The 19,467-nt window shown below is 41.1% G+C and overlaps 1 protein-coding gene across 1 annotated transcript in view; it reads left to right on the top strand.

Moving 5' to 3' along the window:
* LOC136886743 (WD repeat-containing protein WRAP73) overlaps window positions 1-10,569 on the top strand; it is a 48,519-nt gene extending 37,950 nt beyond the window's left edge. The window contains exons 6-8 of the mRNA XM_067159547.2: window positions 7,382-7,594; window positions 8,772-9,010; window positions 10,349-10,569. Of these exons, the coding sequence (XP_067015648.2) occupies window positions 7,382-7,594; window positions 8,772-9,001 (443 nt within the window). The 3' untranslated portion in view covers window positions 9,002-9,010; window positions 10,349-10,569. The remainder of the gene's footprint in view (window positions 1-7,381; window positions 7,595-8,771; window positions 9,011-10,348) is intronic.
* Window positions 10,570-19,467: the final 8,898 nt, after the last annotated feature.

Below are 19,467 nucleotides of genomic sequence, written 5' to 3'. Positions count from 1 at the left end.
TATTGTCAATGCATGGCTGATAATGCGTAAAGTCTTGCCGGATGATGATAAATTGCAAAGTCTCCTGAAGTATCGAAGGGATGTATGCGTTAGTTTGCTGAAGACGCATGGAACTGTTTCTAGAAGGGGAAAACAACCGTGTGATCCCAACATAGATAGTCGCTTCGACGGAAGGAACCACTGGATTATTCCTGTGAGCACGGAAAAGAAATGTCGCCAGTGTTCAGGTAAAGCAAAATTCATGTGCGACAAATGTGATGTAGGCCTGCACCCGAAATGTTTCAAGGCCTACCATTCATACTAGGAAAACAGTGGTGGTATTATGACTTAGGCAGTTTCTTTGAAGAACTCAACAAAAGTATGATAGAAGTACAGAATTTTGAGCAAAAAAATATTGTTTGTATCAACATTTGAGCATGTTTTTTGTATGTGAGTGTATATGTAACTGATATTCTGACAAAATCAACAATAAAGAAACTATCGTTGTTGTACTGGTCTTCTATTATTGAGTCTTCTCTTCCTCTCCCTCTTCCACAGTGTATTTTATCCTTGCACGTGATCCGATTTTTCGGATCGCACCTCCCTACCAAAGTACGCAATATCCCGTGTTCTATGCATAATATATATTTAATGTACTTACATATGGTTAGGAAAACACAAAAAAATTAACTAAAATGCAACCAGGAAACTTCATGCACTAATGGGTTAAAGAAGAACTACCAGAACACTGGACAACAGCCCTCATTCATCCTCTGCACAAAAAAGGGGACAAAACCGACCCTAATAACTACAGGGGAATCTCTCTCCTAGACATAACATACAAAATATTTTCAATAATCATCCTTAATAGGATAAGTTTACAACTTGAGAAAGAACTAGGAGAATATCAAGGAGGTTTCAGACCCTGGAGGAGCTGTCCTGATCAGATCATGAGTCTTAAGTTGATAATGGACTATAACAGGAGAAGAAACAGAGATATGGTGATAACATTTGTAGATTTCAAGAAAGCTTATGATTGCATCCATAGAGAATCTCTGTTTAAAATTTTAAGACACCTTGGACTACACCCCAAATTAATAAACATGATAAAATTGACTCTCACCAATACCAAGTCAAAAGTGAAGTTTAGGGGGGAAACATCAGAGACATTTGAAATTAAAACTGGACTACGGCAGGGAGATGGGCTCTCACCACTATTATTTAACTGTGCTCTAGAAATGGTAATGAGGGAATGGTTTAGAAAATGTCCCCCCAAAATAAAGATTGGCCGAAAAATCAAAACAAATTGCCTGGGTTTTGCTGACGATTTAGCATTACTAGCAGTGGACATAAAAGAAGCAAAAACCCAGATATCAGAACTTCAAAACATTGCAAATAAAATTGGCCTCAAAATATCATTTGAAAAAACAGAAATTATGCCCCAAAAACCAACACAGCTAAAAGAAGTCAGCATAAATGGTAATAAAATCAAAATAGTAACTCAGTTTAAATATCTTGGAGAAGTAATAACACATAACTTAAATGAAAAAATCTCAATCCAAGTAAGAACAAATAGATTAGCTAAAGCACAAAAATTAACATGGGATATCTACAAAAAGAAATGTCTATCAATAAATACAAAAATAAAACACTACAACACAGTTATAAAACCGGAAGCTACATATGCAGCAGAAACACTCTTTTACCTGAATAAACAATCAAAGACTGACAGACTTCAGAAAATTGAAAGGAGGATTGGAAGAACCTGTATCAACAAAAAATATCAGAAAGATGGACAGTGGCGGTTAATACCTAACAAAGTCGTGTACAAAGAGCTAGAACCCATTACAGATACTATGCGTAAGAGGAGACTGGGATTCTTTGGACATATCATGAGGATGCAGGACTCGAGACTTCTGAAACAACTAGTACAACACAATCTCGTCTCAAAAAATACCACAACAGGATGTAAATGGATCAGAGAAGTAAGAGAGGATCTGAAGGAAATAGGCCTTACAACAGAAGACACCAAAAATAAGATACAATTGAATACAAAACTCAAGAATACAAACCTTTACCCTTACACAAAACAAACCAACAACACGCACATTTTCAACTGAGGAAAGGGCACGAAGATCGGAGCGTCTGAAGAAGTACTGGGAGGACCGCAAAGCCCGAACAATCCCTTCAAAGAGACCTGAACGACGGACTGACTAAAGTGATCCTATGTGGTCATAAAAGAAGAAGAAGAAGAAGTAGTAGTAGTAGTAGTAGTAGTAGTAGTAGTAGTAGCGAATTATCCCAATATAGGAAGCAAATAACACAATTAATATTATTATTGAATTCCTAATATGTTTCTGTGCAATAAGATATGAATTTCCATTGCATTGCTGTCATTTTTTAAATTCAAATCATGTGCATAAATGCAATATAACATAACCTCTGCAAATTATGTTAAGGCAGCAAATACATTACAAAATTTATGTAGACCGGGCGAGTTGGCCGTGCGCGTAGAGGCGCGCGGCTGTGAGCTTGCATCCGGGAGATAGTAGGTTCGAATCCCACTATCGGCAGCCCTGAAGATGGTTTTCCTTGGTTTCCCATTTTCACACCAGGCAAATGCTGGGGCTGTACCTTAATTAAGGCCACGGCCGCTTCCTTCCAACTCCTAGGCCTTTCCTATCCCATCGTCGCCATAAGACCTATCTGTGTCAGTGCGACGTAAAGCCCCTAGCAAAAAAAAAATTATGTAGCAAAAATATTGCAATTTATTTATTTTTTCATGTAAATTATGCCTTGCTGCACGTTTTCCTTCTTTTTAAGACTATATCACACTGCTAGTCCAAGAACCACAACTGCTGGTTGACTTTCCTCCACATTAAAACAAAATTCTATCAAACCCTGCCAAATCTTGTCAAACCTTCAGCAATGTTGAACCGTTTTTGACAAGATTTGAAATTTTTCTTGTGAAGTATTGAACTGAAAGAAAAATGTGATGGTGTACAACAGTCATTTTAAGTTGTGTGTTTCTGAACATGATCGATCATCCATATCAATTTATCACTACGCCTACTACCCACACTAGCGAGCTGTCTCGTGCTGCCAATTATTAATCCCCATTGACAGGTGAAAATAAACATTCAAGTTTCGAAACTAGAGAGAACGTGCCTTCACAATTTTTCTTCATAAGTGCATAAAAACTTGACTGATATCTTTCGTTAGCTCGGTCAAAATAAAGGCCGAAATAAACAACTGATTTCAGTAATGACTATGTAATTGGCTGTACATACCATTAACTACTTTTACCAGTTTTCGGAGATGTCGAGGTGCCAAAATTTAGTCCCGCAGGAGTTCTTTTACTTACCAGTAAATCTACAGACACGAGGCTGACGTATTTCAGAACCTTCATATACCACTGGACTGAGCCAGGATCGAACCTACCAAGTTGGGGTCTGAAGGCCAGTGCCTCAACCGTCTGAGCCACTCAGCACAGCAGTTAACTTTAGTACTAGGTACAGTAAATAAATAAAAATGATGTTATACATCCCAAGATACGACAGTATGCGACACTGATTTCAGAGGTTAATTTATTACCACATCGGGTTAAATTTCAGAAAGGCTGTTCCTTCATAAATTTACAGCGAAATTATTATTATTTTACCGGGACGTACAATATGTTTCCATGATAGGTGCATGGTGAAATATTTGTTTTTCTGAAACTTAGGGAAAATCGGGTATAACGACAATCCGCTATAGAGAGTAAATTTTTCCCCGTTGTAAATTCTCGCTATAACAGACTTCTACTGTAGTTCTAAACAGTAGTGCTCTGGCATTTGTCACATGTGGCACTGTGTCGTACATTAGCATGCTCGTTGACTGCAAGCCTAAAACAGTCAGTCCGAGGTCAGCTGGCAGAAGCAGAGAGACCCCCCGAATGAGTGACGCAAAACCAAGCACCAATCATCATACGTACTTTTTTAGTTGTGTAATAAAATAAAGTATATCCGATATAAACACACTCAATACAGTGGCAAAATACTTTGATTTTTCTTAATTTTTTCTTATTATTTTGTATATGTCATAAGTTTCTGTAAGGGTTGTGCCGCATAAATTACCGTTAGGGCTACTCAATTATAAGCTAGAAATTTCATTTTTTTGTTCCGTATTAAACTGCAATTATAAGAATAAATTGACAAGAGAGTCCTCTTTTCAATAAATAATAATAATAATAATAATAATCATCGTATGGCCTCAGCTACCGTGTGCAGACATTTCGATTTGACGCCATCTGGCTGTCTGCTCGTCAATTTCGACGTTCCGTTTTACTCTAGGTCCGCTAGTTGGCAGACAGAGTAAACTGGATCTCTCTTGGGCGTCTATGGCTGAGATTTAATTAATTTTGTCGGGTAAATACCAAATGTATCACCAGAGATCTTTTACGTGCCGACATCGTACGACATGGAGTGTCGAATGGACTTTTTTCCGCCCTTCAAAAATCCGACTACCTCTGCCGGGTTTGAACCCGCTATCTTGGGATTCGGAGGCCGACACTCTACCACGGATGTAATATCATTTACTTGATATATTGTATTGAAAAGGTGGACACTCTTATCAATTTATTCTTATAGGGCTACTAAAGTTTTAAAGGTTTTGTTGTAACTCGAGAACATAGTTTCGAATGCAAGTATTGAATTTCAAAAGTTCTTGAATGTATTGTTTTCAGTTTTGCTTATCATCAAACACAAACCACAATTTTGAAAAAAGTCATGAAAACTGGAGAAATTTCTGTGTGTTCGTGACCATGAGCTCAGCTGCGAAGCACATGACGACAGTCGCTGCATAACTCTGTACAGCTAGGGAATTATACTTTTGAAATGGTAGGCTGCGAATATAAGATAACTGCGTTGTTGTTTTTTTACATTTTCATGGAAAAATCCTCATCTTATATTCAGGCCAATATGGTTTGTTTTTTCCTGCCACTCATTTTTTATAGCATGCAAATTAAGAAAGCATATTGAGGAAGAAGTATCCTTAGGCAAGGGTTACTGTGGGGTACAGCTCAATAATTAGTTTAAAGATGAAACAATCATGCATTCAGTTTTGGTTATTATAAATGAGAAATTCCAAATCCAGTACCCTGCGGAGGAAGTGCTTTATTTTACTTTTCTGTGAAACCTTACAGGTGTTGGTGTACAATCTGCAGGGAATCTCTGAACACACTTAGGTCAATTTCTTTTATTGTGGATGGCGGCCAGTATTTGAAAGATAGTGTGGTGTTCGAACCCCACTGTTAACAGTCCTGAAGATGGTTTTTCGTGGCTTCCCATTTTCACGCCAGGCAAATTCTGGGGCTGTACCTTATTTAAGGCCATGGCTGCTCTCTTCCCATTCCTAGCCCTTTCCTCCCCCATCGTCGCCATAAGACCTATCTGTGTCGGGGCGACATTAAGCAACTTGTAAAAAAAGTTGTACTATGGATGAATTTCTTTTAAAGTGTTTGAAAAAAAATTATATATATATATTTCGTATGGCATGAGGATACATTGTTACAATTTGGTTATTAACAAATATGTACAATTACACGAAAAACAGTTTCATCTATACACACAGAACAAGTACGTAATAAACAAACTATATTTATACATTTGAGCTCATCAATATCTGCATTGCTGCTAAAGCTGAATGTCCAGTTTTGTTAGCCAACTCACAGCTTCATCACTGGCCTCGTGGATATCCTTTATTGTCCCACTGAATCTTCGGAGTAGGCACTCTGTGACGATATGTTGAACGGTCTGAGGCACGTCAGAGCAGTCGCAGTAAGGATCGCTGGTAATCTTCCACTTGTGTTTCCAGAAGTTGCATCTGCCATGTTGAGTTCTGATCCGATTAAGTGATGACTAGATTTTTCTGGGTAAGTTGAAACCAGGAGGTTGCATAACTGGATCAGAAATTAGACCTAATCTGTCAGGGTTTGAAGCTGCCCACCCATCGCGCCAGGCAGTGTTAGTATGAAATTCATCTTAGGCTAGCCTCTTTCCTAGTAACCAAGAAGGGTTCCTAGATTTCAGCCTGAGATCTTCACGTAGGCAGTCTTGATGTATTGGTAGAAGAGGATTGTCACAGCATTTAACCCATTCTTTCTTCAGTGCCATTTGTCTTCGGAGATGAGGAGGTGGAATATTTGAAAGAACTGGTAACCAATCCAAAGGTGTGGATTGGATGGTTCCTGATATAGTCCTCATTGTATCGTTTAACTGAGTGTCTATCTTTGTATGGGCACTGTTGAGCCATACTGGGCAGCAGTATTCGGCTACTGGGTATACTAACGCAAGTGCTGTAGTTCGGAGGGTGGATGCAGATGGGCCCCAGCTTGTTCCTGTGAGTTTGTGCAGGATGTTATTGCGGGTTTTGATCTTGGCAGATGTTTTGCGTACATGTTCGCTGTAAGTCAAAGATCAATCCAAGGTAACGCCTAGATATTTTGGATGAGGATTGAACTTCAGTATATGACCTCTGAATTGAACCTGAGGGACATAATTGGCTTGTCTGTTGCTCAAATGAAAGCAGCTGACCTCTGTTTTTGTTATGTTTGGTTTCAGTCGCCAGGTTTTAAAATAATTATCAATTCTGCAGAGATCTTTAGTGAGTGTGGTTTCTGCTCCAGCAAAATCACCAGACTGGGCTGCCAAACAGATGTCGTCAGCGTATATAAACTTCCTAGCGTTAGTTGAAGGTAGATCTGCTGTATATACGTTGAAGAGAAATGGGGCCAGTACCGATCCCTGTGGTAATCCGTCACTCAGTTTGTAAGTTTTACTTATGTTGCCATGTAGGTGTACTTCAATCATTCTATTAGCCAACATATTATTCAGCAGGGTGGCAAGCGTCTTACAAGGGATTAACTTCAGGAATTTGAGGATCATTCCTTTTCGCCAGACTGTGTCATAAGCTGATGACAGATCTACGAACACTGCTACGGTCTTCTTTCGATCTTGAAATCCCCTCTCAATATGGGTGGTTAGGGCTAACACCTGGTCGGTACAGCTGCGGCTTGGTCTGAAGCCAGCTTGTTCAAGTGGTATGTGCTCTAGGATTTTGGCTGAGATTCTGTTGTATATTACTCTCTCCAGTAGTTTGTAGCAGACACTTAAAAGGGCTATGGGTCTGTAATCTTCTGCACTGTCTCCACTTTTCCCTGGTTTAAGGATTGAGTAATAAATTTGGAACTGTCTCCTGGGTGCTATAACTTCCCAGTATTTTACCTTGTATTTTTATTAAGTTAAGGTTTGGTTGTATATTTCATTTACTGCTGTGCAGCCCATGTTTTTCATCATGGTTGCTTGTCCTTATTGTTTTTTAGTATCCTCCTTTCAGCATTCATATTTTGTATTTTTCTTTCCAGTCGAGAAAGTGTCGGAGCGTCCCGTAACCATCTCCCGTATCGAGCCTGATCCCGAAGCTCTTCACTTGAACCGAGGAGTGGGACTGGTCTCCTTCAGTCCTTGTGGCCAGTTCCTAGTGTCTCGTGACGATTCGATGCCTGCCATTCTCTGGATCTGGGATGTGAAGAGTGGGAACATACATTCGCTTATCGTCCACTGCAAACCAGTTGTAGGTATGAAAGTAGTACAGTATCAGCAGGGAATCTCTTAACACAGATCTGCCCTGTGGTGTAGGGGAAGCATGTAATGAGGTCTGCACAGGCTTGTGCTGGGCTTAGGGGTCAGAAAAGGAAAACTAATTTATGGCATTTGTCAGTGGGAGACTTAATGTTAATAGTAATGTCCACTCTTCCAATTAATCATTTTGTTTAAAACATATTGCATATAAAATTTGGGACAGAAGGGAGATAAACTATAATGTATTCATGTACTTGGGTCGGGCTCCTGTTCGTTTCATATTGGGCCGGGCCTAAGAATCTCTGCCTGCACAGACCTCTTGTAACGTGCTTGGATGCTCCGTGTTCATTTCCCAGTCAGTGTAGGGATTTTACTCTGGACTGGGAACTAGAACATGGTACATTCAGCCTCATGAGACCAGCTGAGGAGCTGTCTGAGCAGACCTGATCACAAAAGCCAAGTAATGGGCCTGAGAATGTTGTCAGGTTGGTTGTGTAGCATTCCAATATATCTACTCTCCCTCTCGCTGGGCAGCAGTCGTTTTGACAAGTTAAGGCATTAAGGGGCTGTATGTACCACATTGGATAGCCGGGCTGAGTGGCCCAGATGGTTGAGGCGCTGGGCTTCTGACTCCAACTTGGTAGGTTCAATTCTGGCTTAGCCCGGTTGTATTTGAAGGTTACTCAGATACAGATACATCAGCCTCGTGTTGGTAGAATTACTGGCACGTAAAAGATTTTCTGCAGGGAAAAATTCCGGCACCTCGGCTTCTCCAACAACCGTCAAAGTAGTTAGTGGGACGTAAAAAAAAAAAACCATTATATTTTTAAACATGGATATATATATATATACATAAGGGGCTATTGTTTTAAAAACAAAAGGCCAACCTCATTTATTAACAGGCTGCCAGGAGTGATAAGATATACTACGGATCACATGTGATGGAGACTTTACAAAGGAATAACATAGAAATTACATAGTTTTCAAAGTTCTTATTAATGTAATGTAAAATTTGTTTGTTTGTTTGTTTTTCATGCCAGTAGAACTTACCAGCATTGTTAAAATGTAATTTTAATCAAGGATCTTGCTGAGAGATTTGACTGTAATCATCCAGTCTCTTGCTCGAGTAAGTTGTGTATTCCTGTCATGGCCAAGGCATTGTTTGTGTTACAGATGTACAGTGGGATCCCTGTTCAACACGACTGGCATCAGCATCTCACACAACCAACATTTGCCTGTGGACTCCGGCAAGTGGAGCTCACACCATGAGGCTACCTCGCTCGTCTATGTATGACCTACGTGCTGTGAAAGTTCTGTGGCATCCCCAGGGGAAAACTCTGGCAATTACTGCTGGAATGAGGATGACCATCTTAGAGTTCTCTGGGGCAACAGATTTCAGCTGACCAATCAAGGTAAATGCTTTGTGTGGTTGCTTGGCTTTTGCGGTACTAATGCCCGGTTTCTGGAATGTAAGATATTGAACCTATAGTGGTAAAGAATGGTTAACTTGCGTTTTCGTGTTGCGCAAACGTAAGGTACATCTATTGGTTCGATAAATCGCCTGCTAATTTAGAGGGCCTTGAGCAGGAGACATCTATTTGTTAACTTGGTGGGCGTGTGCACAGTACTTCAATATCAGCAGCTAATGTTGTGTTTGTTAAAATTTTCTATGGCTTTCTCATCTTCTTCCGATGAAGAAATTGTAGAAATGGTGAACATTCGAGAATGGCCATGATTATATCATCGTCGGCCTAATGTTCTAGTGAAATATAGTGAAAGCGAATTCAAAAACAGATACAGTACATGCTAAACAAATATAATGTCATACATTTGACTGAGGTTATAGGGAACAATTTGCGTCCTATGACAGATAATTTTCCATTGTCCCCTGTTGATCAAATATTAATTACAATACCCTTTAATACTACTGAGTCTTATCATATTTGTATGTCTCTGCATTTGTTTCCATAAAAGCACTTATAACTGAGTATAACAGATAATTACACATTTATTGTAGTAGGCCTACTTGCATTTTTTAGTGAGCACACACTTTTATCGTAGATTGTTTTTAATTAACGATATTACATTACAAGGAACTAACAGGTTGTATAATTATGTTAATTACCCGATATTTATCGTTATACTGTGGTCGAGCAATGTTCATATTGTGTAATAACATGGAATAGATACGGTATATTTATAAGGCTCAGTGCAAAGTACTGTAGATTACGCATGACATGTGCTGCCGGTGTGCCTATTTCATTAGAAATCCTCAAACAGTATCGAATTCTTCTGACTGTCCTTAAACACTATGAAACTGACACCCATGTCTGCAAGAACTAGTCGAATACCAATTTCTTGCTGCATCGCAAAGAAGAGAAAGCTCAAATGCGATGTATTACTTGTGCGTATGCGCCTGACAGTCTAGGGAATACATGTAATGCACAAAAGCAAAGCAGTGTGTGGTGTGGCATCTAGTGTGTATTTTTGAAACTTGATCAATGAGCCAATAGTTAACAGTTCGATAAGTTAGCTGCTATTCTGCTGTGCAACGCAGCAAAGATTTATCGAGTCGACAGCTGTAACTAATCAAGAGCTATCAGACAGATATCTTGCCATCCCAGAACCAGGCATTAGATTGCAAGTCATGCAGATGCATTTCTGACGTGCACTTAAAACCTTCTTCAATCCTATTACTTTTAACAAGAGCACAATAATGTTCTTTGGTGGTGTGAACTCTACTTCTCCAGGTGTACGGAAGCTGAACGGGTTAGGAAGAAACGGTGTGCTGCCTAAGCCGGGTCTCCGGGTTTGGTTCTTACATCCCCTGGTTCAATCCTTCGTCAGCAGGCTGCAGTTACCTCTGCCCAGAAAGTTCTAGGCATTTCTAACTTCTATCATCTGGACGGGGCCGACATTGTGGCCCCTTTCCACATGACTCCTCGTTCACCTTCTTCTGCCCTGCCTTACATGCCAGAGGAGTGTCGTGCACCCTACCTCACTTCCCCCTGAACCGTTCTGTGTCACTAAACTACTTCATATTGACCAGAACAAAGCTAATTCCAGATCTATCTATCAGATTATCATTCACTTTTTTCCTAATTATTCTGATTTCAACATTGAAATTCAACGTGCAAGAGATGGCTACTTCACCATTGAAACCAGACAACCATTTTATACCATTCTCTCTACCAACATCGGCTTGGCTCATTTTGGTTCCAAAGCCCAAGCTGTGAACATCACTCAACAGGCCCCGGCTCGACGTCCGGCTCCCCAATACCGATACAGTCTGTGGTGGCCTACAGAGTTAAGAGGGTCTAGACCAGTGACGAAATAGCCGCCCAGCTCCAGATCCAGGGTCATCAGATCTTCAAGGTGGTCCGGATTCGTAATGGCCAGGGTCCCACCTCCCTCATCCGTATCCTGTGGAGGGACGTCACCACTTTGGACAATCTGCTGCGTGATAGAGTGGTTATCTATGGCCAACGCCATCGAGTGGAAGCTTCACGTTCGGCGGCGCCCCAAAAGACCAGGTGCGAGCAGTGCCAGCATTTTCGATCACGCTCCCGGAGCCCCGTGTGTTCACCCCCAGGTATGTGGCATCTGTAGCCAAGAGCATTTAACTTCTACTTGTCCTAATAAGGCTCAGCCTAAGTGTGTTAGTTGTGACCAGCCCCATCCTTCTTTTTCTTTTAAATGTTGTGCCCGCCCCGCTCCAGAATCTTCCAAACCTGAGCTCGTGGTCCCTGTTATTTCCCAAGACCTTCCAACCCCTGCCCCTTCCTCCTGTCTCCCTACCCCATGTTCTGAGAACATCATACGTGGTACTCCAGAACGTCCTCCCCTTTCACCGCCCCCACACCCTCTCCCAAGTCCAAGACTGGTGTTTAACACGCACATGGACGTGGCCTATTCGGGGAATTGAATGCATTTTGCGTTCTTTCCCCTGAATGCGTTCCCTATTTATAGTTAATGTTACAAGTATATTATGTTAATATTCAATCTCTGAATACCAGTCGTGTGCTCCTGGACTTTTCCCTTAACCTGTATGCCCCAGACATCTTTATCTTGAACGAAATATTTCTCATTGCTAATCAACAGCCTTCGTTACCTCCCTATACCCTCTATCCAGCTGATCGTCTTGGTGCGGCTCGTAGGGACGTAGCTATCGGTATTAAAAAAACCTATTCCCACTCGAAAGCAGTTGTATAGTTTTCCTAATAACTTCTCCGAATATTTCATTCTTGAAACTTTCTTTCCAGATCACTCCTCTCTTACATTTGTTATTCTCTATTTGCCTCCTCCTAATGACTTTCTTCAATATTTAGATGCCACTTTTACTAACTATATTTTTGTCGCTGACATTAATATTCGTTCATATAATGTTTCCGTTTCTAATACTTTTACTACATTAGAGTCACATATCCGGGGCATACATATTTCCTTCCCCTTCCCCACCCACCCTATTTCCAATACCACCCCTGATGTCCTGATTGTTTCCCCTTCTTTCTTTCTCCAACCTTAAAATTCATCTCCTCCTTCGTATCGATTCTGACCATGCTGCTGCTCTCCTCACTATAGTTCATCTATCTTACTTTTCACGCATTTCTACACCTCGTCCCCCTCCTACACGACGTTTCTCTCAAACTAACTGGTCTAATTACCATGCTACCATCGCTAATATCTTGCGTGACTCCCTTCCCCCTACCTCCCTCCCTAACCTTACTCGCTATCACAATAGCTGATTGCCTTCACATTCCCCGTCACTCTTATCATCCCTCCAAGCCACCCATCCCCCTAAAGCCTTATCTCTCCTTCAGCTGGCCCACGATTACTTCAAATCCTATACTCGAACCCGTGACCCTGAGATCCTTCGTGAACACCGCCGACTTATGAGACATGCTCGTTCTTATATTAAAGCAATGAAGAAACGTAACTGGACGACAGCTTGCTCTGATCTTAATGACTTTCACGAACCACGTAAATTTTGGACCACTTTTCGATGACTTACTAAAACTCACAAATCCGTCCCCACCTACCCTCTCAGTACTGGATCTACCCCTTCTCTTACGGACAAAGACAAAGCTGAAATTTTCGCCGACTACTACTCTAAACTTTTTTCTCCCGCTCTCCTCCCTCGTTATTCTCATCCTGATGAACCTCTTATTTTACACCACAGTAATCCTACTCAACCTCACTTTCAGCCTTCCTTCCTTCATTTTTGTGATGTCGATTTCACTCACCCTCTTAACGCCCACATCACTCCTTCCGAAATTCTTTTTCTACGTCACAAATACAATACCGCTCCTGGCTATGACCGCATTACCTACCGTCATATTTGCGAAGTGCCCTTGACCTTCGATTCATACCCTCTGTACTATCTATAATAATACTATGTTGTACACTGGCATGTACCCCGACCACTGGGGTCATGCCATTATTCTCCTATTTCTAAAACCCAACTAACTCCCCTCTGATAGTCACTCTTACAGGCCCATATCTCTTTTATCTGTTCTTTCCAAGATCTTTGAAGGAATACTTTGTAAAAGACTCTCCCGTTATTTACAGTCCTTGAACGTCCTGCCCTCTTCCCAAGCTGGTTTTCGACCCCACTTTTCTACTCAAGATCATCTTTTCCATATCACCGCCTATCTCAAATCCCACCGTTCCGTGGCTTTAATATGCTTAGATGTAGATAAAGCGTTTGATTCAGTTTGGCATCCTGGTCTTTTTTATAAATTAAGTCACTTACCTCTCCCCACCACCATTCTTCGCCTCCTGTTCAGCTACCTCAAAACCCGGAAAGCCACGATCACAATCCATGTTACCCCCTCCTACACTTTTCCTATTACTTCTGGCTTAGCTGAAGGCTCCCCATTGTCCCCTCTTCTGTATATTTTGTACACCTATGATATCTCCCACCCGGATCCTCGTCTTTGCCTGTATCAATATGCCGATGACCTTGCCCTCCTCGCCCTTGGTCGTTCCCACATCTCTATTCAAAACTAAGTCCAACGTTATCTCTCCTCTCTTGAATCATGGCTCAATTCCTGGCATATTTCCGTTAACCCCTCCAAAACTCAATTCATCATCTTCCGGAAAAAATCCTGTATTTGCCCCCCACGTAATCAAATCCAACTAACTATGTATAACATACCTTTCATTGAAAATAATCTACTAACCTACCTCGGGATACAATTTCAGAATAACTTACGTTGGGATCGCCACCTAACAGCCATCCATAAGAAAACCTATCGTCATTTCAGCGTCGTCTGCTCCTTAACCAGTTCCACGTGGGGTTTATCCCCTCCCCAAATCCTCAACATCTATAAATATTTAATTCGTCCCCTTGCTACGTATGCTTCTTTAACATGGATAGATGCCCATCCCACTGAATATGCCAAATTGACTAGAGCGGCTGTGAGCTTGCATCCAGGAGATAGTAGGTTCGTATCCCACTATCGGTAGCCCTGAAAATGGTTTTCCGTGGTTTCCCATTTTCACACCAGGCAAATGCTGGGGCTGTACCTTAATTAAGGCCACGGCCGCTTCCTTCCAACTCCTAAGCCTTTCCTATCCCATCGTCACCGTAAGACCTATCTGTGTCGGTGCGACGTAAAGCCCCTAGCAAAAAAAAAAAAAAAAAAAAAAAAAAAAAAATGGACTAGACTTGACCGACATGCCGTCCATATTGCCTTCCATCTCCCCTACGATACCCCTTCACTCCATTTCCATCTGTATTATTTTACCATGATTCTGACCAACCTTCATTATCTCCATTTACCTACCTCACTCGAGCTACTTCCAATCATAATGCGATAGTTCAAGAAGCCCTCACCTTATCTCCTCTACCTACTGCTCTTCTCAATAATTCTCGTACTCCTGCCCTCGCCCACCTCTTTCCTCCTGCTATTATCTAGCTTCCATCCATTTCTATTCTACCTCACCCCTTTACGTCATAGTAATTATTATTTCTGTTCGGCCTGTTTGACAAGTACTTAGCGATGCTCTTGGCTGCGGTCGTCCCCTTCCCCTTCACTCACCGGCATTAAGCGCCACAAGTGCTCTCTTGGTGCAAGTGAACATCAAGCCTGTGCAGTGTTTACGCTAAATGCTTTATTCATTTACACGTGTGTGTGTGCTTCTTTCTTTCTTTCTTTCTTTCTTTCTTTCTTTCTTGTGTTTTCGGTGCATTATTTCCCCTTTCATCTTATGTGCTACATATCCATTGTTTTACTTTCTTACAGTTGGTTTGTTCTGGTGTCACAAGTTAATAGCATGTGTTTCTAATCTCACAACTTTTGCCTTCTGGCTCTTAAATACTGCATTAGTGTTACCTTTCTATTTTTTTCAACATTTTATTACCTGTATATTAGTTTTTACGTACTTGTTCTCTTGTTATTATTATTATTATTATTATTATTATTATTATTATTATTATTATTATTATTATTATAATATAAAATTCGCTGGGGCCATCAAGGACCACGTTAAGTCTTGTTGCATTTGACACTGAACTTGGCCTTCTTTAGAGTCCAAATTTCCCTCATTCTTTGTGAGTGGGCCTGCTTACGCTCCTCTGTCCAAGTGGCACTGTGTCTTCTCTTCGGTTGCTCGTCTCGGTTTAGCCCGTTCGTCAATATTTTCTTGCGGAAGAGATCTCTGTTAAGGGCGTCTTCAGCTGAGATATGTAGCATTTGCAGGTCTTCTTTGGTATTTCTAAACCAGGGAATTGTGGTTTTGGGGTTTGAATCAAAAAAGTGAAAGATTTCCTTAGTTAACTTTCTTCCGTCCATTCTTTTCAGATGACCGTAAAATCGTGCCCGTCTTTTTCTGATTGTGTCGGTAATTTTCTCTATTTTTCTGTAGACTTCCTTGTTGGATCTCTTTTGATGGATTCCATTTCTGTACTTTGATCCCAAGATTCCTCTCACAATTTTGCGTTCTCTTTTCTCCAGTTTTTCAAGGAGTCCTTTGTTGGCATTTAGAGATAGGGTTTTGGCTGCATATAGAACTACTGGCTTCAGAACTGTTTCATAGTGACGTATCTTGGTGTTTTGGGAAAGGCATTTTTTGTTGTAGATTGTGCGGGATGTTTGGTAGGCTATTTCCAGTTTGCCTACTCTCTCCTGAAGTGCTTCTTTGTCCAGTCCATTTTTTATGATGATCTCACCCAGGTATTTGAATTTGTCTACTCGGGTGATGTCCCCATATTTTGTATGGAGTTTTGGTGGATCCTCTTTGATGTTAGTCATTACTTCTGTTTTCTCAAACGATATCTGCAAACCAGTTTTTTCGGCAATTTCCTTTAAAATTTCAACTTGAGCTCTAGCGGTTTCTATGTCGTTTGAGAGAACAGCAATATCATCGGCAAATGCTAAGCAGTCTGTTGCGATTCCCTTGGATTTGGTTCCTATTCTCAATGGACTGTAGTTGGTTTCCTGTAATCTCACCCGCCAGGTTCTGATGATCTTTTCAAGAACACAGTTGAAGAGTATCGGGGATAGACCATCACCTTGTCGGACTCCTGTTTTGATGTCAAAGGAATGCGAGAGACATCCGTGGAACTTCACCTTGGATTTTGCATCGGTCAGGGTGGCTCTAATTAATGCCAGTAGTTTCAAATCAACTCCAAATTCATTTAAGATGTTTAGCAGGACTTCCCAGTCAATGGAGTCGTACGCTTTCTTAAAGTCCACAAAGACAGACGCATACTGCTTGGAACTTAGTGTACAATATCTGATGATCGTTTTGAGATTTTGGATCTGTTCCACTGTTGAGCGACCTTTTCTGAACCCTCCTTGGTATTCACCTATTTGATGTTCGACTTGTGCTTCCAAACGCTCCAGGATGGCAAGTAATAGAATTTTGTAAGTCACGGGTAGCAAAGATATTCCTCTGTAGTTGTTGATGTTCTTCATGCTGCCTTTTTTGTGTAATGGATGGATCAAAGCTATTTTCCAATCTTCGGGTAGGGTCTCCTTGTTCCAAATTTCTTCTATTTGCTTTTCCAAAATATCAAGTGATTCCTCTGGGGCATATTTCCATAGTTCTGCTACTATTGAGTCTTCCCCCAGCGCTTTGTTATTTTTGAGATGGGCAATGTGGCGCTTGATTTCATCTCTGTCGGGTGGTCTGGAATCTGGGTACCTGAGTAAGGGTTCCTTGGTCTCAATGGCGCTTTGCGGTTTAGAGCAATTAAGTAAATTCTTGAAGTAATCTGCCAGAATGCTGCAATTTTCTTCATTTGACGTCGCCAGTGTGCCGTCCTTTCGCTCAAAGCATAGAGATGGTGGTTTATAGCCAGTGAGTTTGCATTTGAAGGCTCTGTAGTACTCTCTGCTTTCATTCTTCCTAAAGTTTTGTTCTCTCTTTTCAGTGAGAGATTTTTCGTATTTACGTTTCTCAGTTCTGAACACCCTAGCTGCTTGGGCACGTTGGGTTTTGTAGGTTTCCCAAACATTTTCTGATTTCGTAGAGTAGTACTGTTTCCACGCATTGAGTCTTTCTTGGAGGACTGATTCGCAGGTACTATTCCACCAGGCATGCTTTTTGCTTCTCTTGATTTCTGCAACGTCTTTGGCGGCCTCAACAAGGAGACTTTTGGCGTTGTTAAAGTCACAGTCATTTGGTCTAGCCTTCTCCTGGAACTCCTCGACCCTTTGCCAAAGTTTATCATTGTCGAAGCGTGTGATCTGTTTGGTTGTCTTCCTTGTGTTTGCGGGAATTGGTTTGAATTTGATAAGAGACATATAATGATCTGAGCCCACATTGATGCCTTTCTTTACCTTGACATTCATAATCTTAGGGCTGTTTCTCCTGGAGATTGCAACATGATCAATTTGAAACTCTCCGAGAGCTTGGACGGGAGAACGCCAAGTCATTTGTTTTCTGGGTAGATGGCGAAAGTGGGTCGACATGACCTGCAGGTTGTGATTTTCGCAAATGGTCACCAGTCTTTTGCCGTTGAGATTGGTTCTTTTGTGAGCAGGGTAATTTCCTATAACTTTTTTGTACTTCTGTTCACGACCTAGTTGGGCATTGAAGACACCTAAAAGAAGCTTGACATGGTGTTTGGGGATTTTGTTTAATTTTTCATCCAGTAGGTCCCAGAAATTATCAACTTCGTCTGGATCAGACTTGTTCTTATCGTTTGTAGGAGCATGTGCGTTAACTAGGGCGTAGGTTTTGTTCGCGCATTTAATTGTGAGTATAGACAATCTGTCATTCACAGGTTCGAAATTTGCAACCGATTTAAGGATCTTGGTTCTAACAGCAAACGCGGTTCCAAGCATCACAGCTCCATTGAGGATTCCTCTTTGCGCTTTGCTCTTGAAAAATCGGTAGCCTTCGGATTCAAAAATCTCTTCATCTGGGTACCTTGTTTCCTGTAGGGCCATTATGGAATCTGATTTTCTTGAAGAGCTTTGGTGAGGGTTTTCAGCTTGCCAGTTTGTGTAAGTGAATTTATGTTGAAAGTTGCTAGAAAGGTTTTAGATTTTGGCCTGAGTTTTTAACTCTTTGGGGTACACCGAGACGCTCCGACTCGTCTCTTGCATGATGTCGAGTCTCCCCCAGAATCCGAACGTGACTCGTGCGCCGTGGCGTTCACGACGAGGGATTTATCCGCAGATTTACCCCCTGGGGTATGTTTCTTGAAATGTTGTTGTTGTTGTTGTTATTATTATTATTATTATTATTATTATTATTATTATTATTATTCCTCTTAACGATTTTTGTTACTTAACTTTACGTACCAATAATTCGGAACTTGTATTCGTTTCACCACTCCTGGTGCTTTCAGTTACCTACTCGTGCTGGCCATCTTTGATGCACTTTGTGTACTATGTCATTTTACTTTTATTTGGACTTGACCAGTGCCAAGGCAGCACAAGGTCATTCCCATTGTGTTTTTTTCTTATAAGTACTCACCTAAGCACGAGAAGAGTTCTGTTCTTTGTGTATTTTTCAGTTTTCTACGCAAGATGAACTTTACATACACTCAACAACTGCCTATAAGAGTTACTGTGAAGAATATTTTCTATTGTATGTTCTTGTGATTTGTGATTGATAATATTTTTACCCACCATGTTAATGTACATTTTCTGTATCCTATTTTTCTGCTAATATACGGGGGTTTGTGGGATGAAACTATGGTGGGGTGCAGTGCGGGCTTTCCTTGGGGGCCACTTGTGTTCGCGGTTTCTCCCTGCGCCAGGCTCATCTCCTCTCCCCTTCCTTTCCCGTCCGTGTGACACATGCATTCACTCAATCATTTAATTTCGCAAACCTTTTCTGCTTCACTAGGCTAAAGAGCCGCTAGTATAGCTGACTATGAATTGTAGTAGGAATGAAATAACTTTTTGATTCAGTTTTTCTCCAGGTGTACTGTGTAGGTGGCTTTGTGCATTCTTGTGCCAAATGTGTGACTTTACCTGGCCTGCTCAGTGGTCTGTACACCTTCCTCTTCAATGTTTACCATTGATCTTTCTTTGATCATTAATTTTTCTAGACACTTTTCTACTGGAAATACATCCAGAATATAAAATATCAGACATTCTGAGTTATAACTGGTACAGTCGAATACACCCGAACATTCTGACTTCCAGGCCTCAGCCACATTCCCCCACCTCATTTGTAAAGAAAAATTTGCTTGTGAGGGAATACAAGATCATTGACAACCATCAGCTATCAATCCATGATAACATCACTGGCACTAGAAACAATAGGCTGTGCTCCAGACATCGTCCACTTAAAATAGCTAGCACCCTGGTAGAATGTACCTTTAACCTTCATTAGACCTGATTACAAGAATTGTGTAATAGCACCTCACCACACGTTCATAGTTTTCTTTGTGTCTGTAACAAAC

This window comes from Anabrus simplex, chromosome X, assembly GCF_040414725.1.
Source record: "Anabrus simplex isolate iqAnaSimp1 chromosome X, ASM4041472v1, whole genome shotgun sequence".
Taxonomy (NCBI): domain Eukaryota; kingdom Metazoa; phylum Arthropoda; class Insecta; order Orthoptera; family Tettigoniidae; genus Anabrus; species Anabrus simplex.
This window is presented reverse-complemented; position numbering and strand designations above follow the sequence as displayed.